Raw genomic sequence first — 8,920 nt, 5'->3', positions numbered from 1 at the left:
GACACGGAGAACCTGCCTGGCTTGGTGTAGTTTATTGGCTTGGCCTCTGCGACCAAAAAGGCACAAGAAGCAGGGGGGTGAGGGAAATGCGGTGGTTCTTTAGTGGCTGAAGGAGGGCGCAGGTGAGGTGGGCTTTAGAGGGCATTCCAACCCACTGGTCCAGATCAGTGTAGTCATTATTCCACCATATGACTCATGCTCTCAGCCCAGATCTACCGCACCTTCCACCTGCAGCACTCCCTGGAGGTGGGTCGCAGGCAGGAACCCAGCACGGGGCTTGTGCATTTGAAAAGCACAAGCCTGCAGCTAATGGTGCAGCTCCACCAACCGCAGGCAGCAGCCTCAGACGTGGGCCCTAGCCTCTACGGCCAAGCTAGGAGCCCCACTGTGGCACAAAGGAGAAGCCCTCAGGTAGCATATTCATGGGTGCCATAGCAGCCCTGCTGCCAGGGCGGGGGGGATGTGCAGAGTGCTGGTTAGGACAGCTCTCTAAAATGCCCCACCCTTAACCACATGAACAGCCCCTGGGGCTCGCTCCAGCCAGGGGCTGTCAACCCACAAGTGGAAAATCAAAGAACTATCCACATCCACCCCAAGCTGCAGCCAATCTGGCTCTACAACACCCTTTCCTCCAGCCTGTTGGGGCCCAGGCAGCTAGCTCAGGTTGGAGTTTGAAATACCAGGAAGGGCCCATGGGCAAGAACAGGCCAAGAGAGAACCTTGGCCAGAGCACAACGCTCATTAGGTGGGCCGCAGAGCCTCCCTTGGTCTCCTCCTGCAGCCAGTGGACACTCTGGCCCTGACTGCGCTGGGAGGGACGTGTGCCCAGTGCCGGGGAGACAGCTGGTCCCAGAGTCCAGCCCAAAGCGCTTCCACGCTCACCAGGCCCCAGCCCAGAACCCAAGAGAGCCAGAGCTTGTCTCATCACACTGCTCGCATGAGATCCCTGCAGGGACTGATCCATGTTCACAGGGGGCTAGGGGCAGCTTGAGGGGGTGAGCAAACTGGGGGGCATGCCCAGACAACACCCATAGCACAGGGAGGGGGCTAGCTGTGTAACGTGGCAGGATCTAATACATCTGCACAGCTCTGAGGCCAAGCGTGATGTGGGAGGGGATGGACTGACCCAAGGGTAGTTGGGGGGCAAAGGTTTGTAGGAACAGTGCCAGGCCAGAGAAGGGCATTCCCCCAGGTAACAGTCCACTATGCTCCAGTGCTGGCCTGGCCCAGGCAGGGGTGGGGGTCCCCCATGCCATCCCCACTAGGACTTGTCAGGGCAGCGCAGTCACCAGGGCTTAGCCCAGCCCCACAGGCACTCCACATCCCAGCTCGCAGATCCTGGTGCCCCCTCGGGGGGTGCCCCCTACTGACCACCCATGGCCAGTTGCTGGAGGGCGGCAGCCACAGAGGCGACGGCGGCGGTGTTGGCCTGGCAGTGGTAGAAGCCGGAATGGGTGGAGAAGCAGCCGTCCACGGTGTGCAGGAGGCCCGGGTGCTGGGCCTCCCGCTTGCTGCTGGCATAGAGCTCGGCCCGCTCCTTGGGCTGGTGATGCAGCACCACCAGGATCGTCTTCCTCGCCGCTGGGCCGGAGAGGAGAGAACAGGAGTGAGGGGCAGATTAAGGTTTCCTGGGGCCTTAGGACGCAGCAAGTAGGAGGGAGAAGTCCTTCCCCACCCCTTCCGCCTGTGACCCCACCCTCATTCCACCCCTTCTGCCTGCAGCCCCTTCCCCAGGCCTGCCCCCATTCCATGCAGGGTCCCCCGCAGCCACAAGACCAGAGAATCTCCATCCCTGCACCACAGCCCCAGGCCACAGTGGGGGTCTGGGTGATGAGGCTTCCCCTGACTCTGCCCAGTGCTTTGGAGCACTGGGGCTTCTGGTGGGGGCCTCCTCCTCCCAGCAGCTGTGGCCACTGGAGGGGGCTTCCCCCAACCCCATCTGGCAGCTGCTGCTGCAGAGTCGGGTCAGGGTGTGGGGACTTTCCCAGCCCTGGCAGCTGGGGCTCCAGGCGTCTGCCAGGAGCAGTGGATTTTTTCCAGAGGCCCCCAGGCATGGGCCCGGGGGCTAATCTGCCACTGTAAGTTAGGGGGCAGAGCACAAAGGGGAGGGCAGGGTCAAGGAGTGATGGCTGGGGTGGGGAGTGAGGTGCACCAGCCAGGCCAGTCCCTGGCCATTCAATGCCTGCACCAGGGTCCACCCATTTAATGGGCTCTGCTCTTAGTCACCTAGTTTAAGGGAAGTTGGGGGTGACTGCTGGAGAACGGCTCAGCCCATGCAGGGGAAAGGCCACTCACCGGAGATCCCCTCCAGGGCATTGCTGATGTCTGTGCCCAAGCGGGACGAGATGGGGCAGAAGAGCAGCAGCGGGCAGCTGGAGTGCAGCTCGTACTCCCCTGCCTGCAGGGAGATGCCCTGGGCCGCAAGGAGCTGAGCCACCTGGTCCAAGAACTGCCTCTCGCAGCCAGCCGTCTTACCGCTCGTGCAGACCTGCAGGGGCAAGGCTGGCAAGGACCAGGGTGGGTTAGAGACCAGTCTCCCCTCGGTCCTTGGCTCAGCCAGCTCCAATGAGAGCTAGCGCGATGGAGCGGCGGGGCCATGTGCCCAGCTGTACGCTAGGCCCAGCTCTGTTCCTGTGCTGGGCAGTCTGCCCCCAGTGGCTGCAAACCCAAAGGGGTATAAGCCCTAACCCTACTATAGGTAAGGGCAAATCCCTGATGCCACAGAAGACTGGTACTCAAGGGGGCTGGAGAAGCCTGTCTCTTTTAACCCTGCCAAATTGATCCAGCTGTTCTCAAGTATCAATTTGGTTCAGGAGGGAAAGCTGGGGCTCTGGTATGAGTTTGCTGGCACTCGTTCCCCCACTTATCCAGCAGCACAAAATATGCCCTTCCCCCCACACCCCAATCAGCACAGCCCCCCATACACACCCAGCAGCGCTAGCTCCCCCCGCCCACCTCCCCATACGCGCCCAGCAGCACCAACCCCCCCCACACCCAGCAGTGCCAATCCTCCTCTGCAGCTCCTGCAGCCTCAATCCCATAGGATTGTGGGTGAAGACGGTCATGGGGGGAAGAGGGGCTGCAGGAGGGTCTTTCAGCTGTTTCAGGGGCCGCAGTTCAATCAGGGTGGAGCACGGCTGCCCGAATCAATCGAGGTGACCCCAGCCCCACTGCTCCCTCGGCTTGCCTGGCTTTAGGTCTCTGGTCCCTGCTCCTCACAGGGGAAAGGAACCCCCATTCCAGCCCTACCCAGGCTCCCCGATGTTAACCCGGTCAGGCGAAGTGCCTGCCCACGGCATGCCAGTGCCTACCTGTGCTCCGGGTGGCCAGGGAAGGCGATGTCTGGGAGGTCCAGGGGGACGATGCCCAGCAAGCTGGAGGCTGGCTGGCTGGTTTCAGGGGTGGTGGGGCTGCCAACCTGCCCTTCAACTCCTCCACCTCCTGCCGTAGTCTCTGGTTCTCAACGAGCACGCGGCTGGCGATTCTGACGGGCGCGTCTAGTGCCTGCAGGAATTCCAGTGTCTCGGGGTCCGAGGAGCCTTTCAGAGCCTGCGGGGAGTGGAAGGGGCTCAGGGCTATTCAACATCCCAGCACAGGGGACAGGCACCAGCCAGGGAGACGGTGCAAGATCCCGGTCTCACCAGGGACCAGGACTCCTGGGTTCTCTCCCTGACTCGCTGCGTGACCTTGGGCAAGTCACTCAGGCAGGCCCAGATCCTCCAAGGCGTTTAGGCGCCTAACTCCCAGTGCTGCGGTGTCTCTGTGCCTCAGTTTCCCCAGCTGTACAATGTGGATAATAGCACGTCCCAATCGCTGGGTGTTGTGAGGATGAATACATCAAACCCTGTGAGGAGCTCAGGCAGATGGAGCCTGGGAGGCAGCAGGTACTGTCTAAACCCAGAGAGGGCCATGGGTCAACCAACGTGACAAAGGAGCGGCTGAGGGCTGCCCTACAGACGGGTTTTGTACCAGTAGAACTATGGGGGACAGAAAGCTGATTCTTTACTGAGTCATGCTGATCAAAGCCCCAGTGTGGACACAGTTAACCGGGAAAGAGGTGCCAGATATCAGGAGAGCTTAGTCCCTGGGATTTTTAAGTCAAGGTCAGTCAAACACCCGTCAGGGCTGGTCCAGACAACACTTAGTCCTGCCTCAGTGCAGAGGACTGGACTAGACGATCTGTCGAGGGCCTTTCCAGCCCTACGTTTCTAGGAGCCTACGTGTTTCGCAAAGCAATGCTCCAGTCCAAACAGGAATTCATCCGAGGAAGTCCTGCAGCCTGCGGTAGGACAGACTAGATGACCACAGTGGTCCCTTCTGGCCTTGGAACGTACGAACCCCCTTCTTGAACAGAGCTAGCTATACCCATATAAGCACCTTTATTCAGTCCTGGCATAACTGTGTCCACACTAGGGGGCGTTGTACCACTCGAACCAGACCGGACTAGCTAATGCGGTACGACTCCTATATGCTGCAGACAAGGCATGAGATGCAGAAACGCTTCCTGAGCCGAGCGTCCCAAGCGCAGGGAAGCAGGAGAAAGAGATCCCACAAATCGTCGGGAATCGTCAGCCAGCGATGAGGAAAGAAATGGGATCTCACTCTACCCAGCAACCTGGTCCTTCGATCACCAGCTCTTTGGGGTAGGGACCGCCGTTTTGTACAGCACCTAGCACCATCCTGGACCAGGACTGGGGTGCCAGGCTCTATCATATTAGAAATAAACGATAGATGTATTTACTAGTTATTACTCGTCCTTGTCAGTAGATCAGTGACAAATGGATGCAGGATCGAGCCCCAGAGACAGCGTGTAGCTTTACCCTGGGTGTCTCTTACTCTGAGAGGTACACAGTAGTTTGTCTCTAATATGAGCCGTCGTGTGTAGATTTGATCATGTTGACAAAGTCTCAGTGAATCTGAATGGTCAGAAAGTCCCTCACCTCCAGCTGAGCCTGCAGCCTCTCTGCTGTCTTCCGGAGCTCTTGTGCTGTTCCAGCTGCTCCCCGGGCTCTGTTAGCACCGAGCTTAAAGACAAAGAGACAATCGAACAATAATGCCCAGTGTTTTGGCCTGGTTTCAATCTCTTTGTCCTTTGCCATCACTTGAGTTTCAGGGGACATCAGAGGATCGCTTCAAATCAAGGGCTCAATCAACACACAGGTTCTGGAACTAGGGTGCTGGGGGGCTGCCGCAACCCCTGGCTTGAAGCGGCTTCTATCATATCCAGGGTTTACAGTTTGGTTCAATGGCTCTCAGCACCCCCACGATACAAACTGTTCAGCTCCAGTGAATCAAACTGTGGAACAGTCTCCCACTGGGCATATATCTGAACTACCCACAGCCCTGGAACACGGCTGCAGTGACGGGGGGTGGGGAGTGCTGTGTGTAAGAGGGACCTAAAGTGCCTTTTCTGTCTCTAACTTTTGTGACTATCAACTGGTTAAGGAACAGGGCTGGGAGTCACGCCTCCTGGGTCCTGTTCCTGGTTCTACCACTGGTAGACAGCCCTTCTTTCTGCCTCAGTTTCCCCATCTATAACAGGGGACTATGGTACTTCCCTTGCCTCCTGGCAATCCTCAGTGAATTCACATGCCTAAACATGCAGCTAAGCCAAAAATTGGGGGAGTGGTAAATAACGAAGAGGACAGGCGCAAGCAAACAATATGCAGTTTAATAGGGCTCAGTGTAAAGGTATACATTTGGAAACAAAGAATGCAGGCCACAGTTATAGGCTGGGGAATTCTATCCTAGGAAGCAGCGACTCTGACAAAGATTTGGGGCTCGTGGTGGATACTTGGCTCAACATGAACTCCCAGTGTGATGCTGTGACCAAACTAACAAGGCTGTTACTCTGAAAAGAGGTAATGTGATCCTGGGATGTATAAATGGGGAATCTCTAGCAGGAGCAGAGAGGTTATTCGACCTCTGTATTTGGCCCTGGTGCAACCACTGCTGGAATTCTGTGTCCAGTGCTGGTGCCCACAATTCAAGAAGGATGTTGATAAATTGGAGAGGGGTCAGAGAAGAGCCATGAGAACGATTAAAGGATTAGAAACCTGCCTTCTAGTGACAGACACAAAGAGCCGAATCCATTTAGCTTAGCAAAGAAAACATAAGAACAGCCACGCTGGGTCAGACCAAGGGTCCATCGAGCCCAGTATCCGGTCTTCCAACAGTGGCCAATGCCAGGTGCTTCAGAGGGAATGAACAGAACAGGGAATCATCCAGTGATCCATCCCCTGTCTCCCATTCCTAACTTCTGGCAAACAGAGGCTAGGGACACCATCCCTGCCCATCCTGCCTAATAGCCATTGATGGACCTACCCTCCATGCATTTATCTAGTTCTTTTTTGACCCCTGTTATAGTCTTGGCCTTCACAACATCCTCTGGCAAGGAGTTCCACAGGCTGACTGTGCGTTGTGTGAAGAAATACTGCCTTTTGTTTGTTTTCAACCTGCTGCCTGTTAATTTCATTGGGTGGCCCCGAGTTCTTGTGTAATAAGGAGTAAATAACACTTCCTTATTTACTTTCTTCACACCAGTCATGATTTTACAGACCTCTATCATATCTCCCCTTAGTTGTCTCTTTTCCAAGCTGAAAAGTCCCAGTTTTATTAATCTCTCCTCATCTGGAAGCTGTTCCATACCCTTAATCCTTTTTGCTGCCCTTTTCTGTACCCTTTCCAATTCCAATGTATCTTTTGTGAGATGGGTGACTTGATCTCAGTCTATAAGTATCTACATTGGGAACAAATGTTTACTAATGGGCTCTTCAATCTAGCAGAGAAAGGTCTAACATGATCCAATGCCTGGAAATTGAAACTAGACAAATTCGCACTGGAAATAAGACATCAGTTTTTAATGGTAAGAGTAATTAGCAACCATTTCCCAAGGGTTGTGGCCAACTCTCCATCACTGCCAATGTTTAAATCAAGATTGGATGTTTTCCTAAAAGCTCTGCTCTGGGAATTAATTATTCTGGGGCAGTTCTGTGGCCTGTGCCATAGAGGGGGTCAGAGTAGATCATCACAGCGGTCCCTTCCTGGGCTTTGAGATTCCTGGATGTCAAGGGAATTAGGCTCAAATCCTCAAAGGTATTTAGGCTCCTCCCTTCCATCAAAAATCAACAGAAGGGAGGAGCCTAAATATCTTCCAGGATCTGGGCCTTAGCATCGAAACTTGGCTATTTTTTTAAAGTCCTAGTTAACTAGGGAGAAAGCCAGGGAGGGGGGAGCCCATTCTAGAGTTATTCCCGTCCCCCAGCTCATACCCGGCACCTCTCAAATAACAGCCCCCCCCCCCCCAGTTGCTATTGCTCGGGCTGTCGCCCCAGGGCTGCACCCAAAGCATCTTCCAGCGCCGCTGGCCTAGGCTGGCCCCCTAACTGTGCCTTCCCAGCCCGCCCTGCAATGCACCCAGCTCTGGGGTGGAGCGCCGCCGCAGCCCCACAACCAGGGCCTGAGGCAGGGCCGCGCTGGGCGTCCTCACCTGGGGCATCGGGGTGTCCGGCTCCCCGTCCGGCCGGTCCCTGCGGCTGGACGCCTCGGGGCCCTTCGCAAATAAGGAGAGGAGCCAGGCCATCAGGACGGGTCCCCTCCACTCGGCGGGGCTGGGGTCAGCGCCTCCCCCCGGCGCCGCAGAGCCGAGCTCCGGCCCGCGGGCGGTGCAAGCGGCCGGGCAGCTCCCGGGCTCGGCTCCTGCGCGCTGGCCAGGCTCGGGGCTCGCCCCGCCGCCGGGAGACTCCCCTGCGCCCGCCTGCCCCTCCGTGCGGCTGCAGCGCGCCCCTTGGCCGCTCTCGGCCATTTCCTGCCAGGCGAAAGCGAAAGCAGCCCGGCCCGGGAGCCGGCGCGCCCAGCCCCGCTCCGCGCAGCCCGCCGGCTCCTCCCGCGGCCGGGGATTTCCGCCCCCCCTGCGCCCTGCAGACTCCCCGGTGCAAAGCCTCAGCTGGACACAAGCAGGCGCCCGCTCCTGCCAGCCCGGAGGCGTGGTTGACTCTGAGCTTCCGCCCTGTGACATTAACCCTTGTGGCCTTTAGCAGGCGATGATGCTTTAGCTTCTTGTTATGTCACCATCGAGCTCTTCACACCCCCCTCCCCCCGCATAGTTAACCTGTGGAACTCATTGCCAGGGGACGTTGCGAAGGCCAAAAGTATAACGGGCTTCAGAAAAGAACTAGAGAAGTTCCTGGAGGACAGGTCCAGCAATGGCTGTTAGCCAAGACGGTCAGAGACGCAACCCCCTGCTCTGGGTGTCCCTAGCCTCTGATTGTGAGAAGCTGGGCTGGACGACAGAGGGTGGATCATTTGAAATTGCCCTGTTCTGTTCATTCCCTCTGAAACATCTTTGGGCACCGGCCACTGGCAGAAGACTGGGCTAGATGGATATTGGACTGACCCTATATGGCCATTATGTTCAGAACTGGGGAAGGTACCCAGATCTTAACACCCTAACCCTCAATTGTCCACTTAATTTTGTTTTCTCCTACAGCAGGGGTTCTCATCCTTTTTGTGTCTGAGACCCTCCCAACATGCTATGAAAACTCCAGGACCCAGTGAGGGCTCCTGGCTTCAGCTACAGAGCGGGTGGGGGTCTCGGGGCTTTAGCCCTGCATGACTGGAGGCTCAGGGCTTCAGCTGCTGACAGTAGGGGGGCACCTCCAGGCTTCCTCCTTGCAGAGCACCAGGGCTCTGGGCTCCCCGGCTTTAGCCCCTTGAGGCACGGAGGCTCAGGGCTTCCGCCCCTTGAGGTCACAGGAGCTTGTGAATCTGGGTTTCGGCCCCACGCTTGAGATCCATGGGGGGCACCAGGGCTCAGGGCTTCTGCCCCATGGGGGATTCCAGGGCTCGTGGCTTCAGCTCAGCAGCTCCACACTTCAGCCCTGCGGGGGGCACCAAGACTCTGGGTTTCACGCCACGGCTC

At 57.2% G+C, this 8,920-nt stretch overlaps 1 protein-coding gene across 1 annotated transcript; it reads right to left on the bottom strand.

The window, feature by feature from the left end:
- Positions 1-2: 2 nt before the first annotated feature.
- LOC144261877 (uncharacterized) lies at positions 3-8,017 on the bottom strand. Its single transcript, XM_077811449.1, has 5 exons — positions 7,490-8,017; positions 4,941-5,024; positions 3,312-3,549; positions 2,296-2,502; positions 3-1,581 (listed from the first exon to the last, which is right to left on the bottom strand). Exons 1-5 carry the CDS (start codon positions 8,015-8,017, stop codon positions 1,364-1,366), a joined length of 1,275 nt encoding a protein of 424 aa, XP_077667575.1. The 3' UTR covers positions 3-1,363.
- Between the last annotated feature and the right edge of the window lie 903 nt (positions 8,018-8,920).

This window comes from Eretmochelys imbricata, chromosome 3 (genome assembly GCF_965152235.1).
Source record: "Eretmochelys imbricata isolate rEreImb1 chromosome 3, rEreImb1.hap1, whole genome shotgun sequence".
NCBI classification, from domain to species: domain Eukaryota; kingdom Metazoa; phylum Chordata; order Testudines; family Cheloniidae; genus Eretmochelys; species Eretmochelys imbricata.
The sequence above is the reverse complement of the archived record's forward strand: the minus strand, read 5'-3'. Positions and strand labels throughout refer to the sequence as shown.

Bases quoted from the DNA above. Each gene is read 5' to 3' on its own strand.
- LOC144261877 (XM_077811449.1), bottom strand. From the start codon at position 8,017: ATGTCACAGGGCGGAAGCTCAGAGTCAACCACGCCTCCGGGCTGGCAG. The intron at 5,025-7,489 runs GTGAGGACGCCC...TTTGTCTTTAAG, and splicing joins CGGACACCCCGATGCCCCAG to CTCGGTGCTAACAGAGCCCG. The intron at 1,582-2,295 runs GTGAGTGGCCTT...TCTCCGGCCCAG, and splicing joins TGCCCTGGAGGGGATCTCCG to CGGCGAGGAAGACGATCCTG.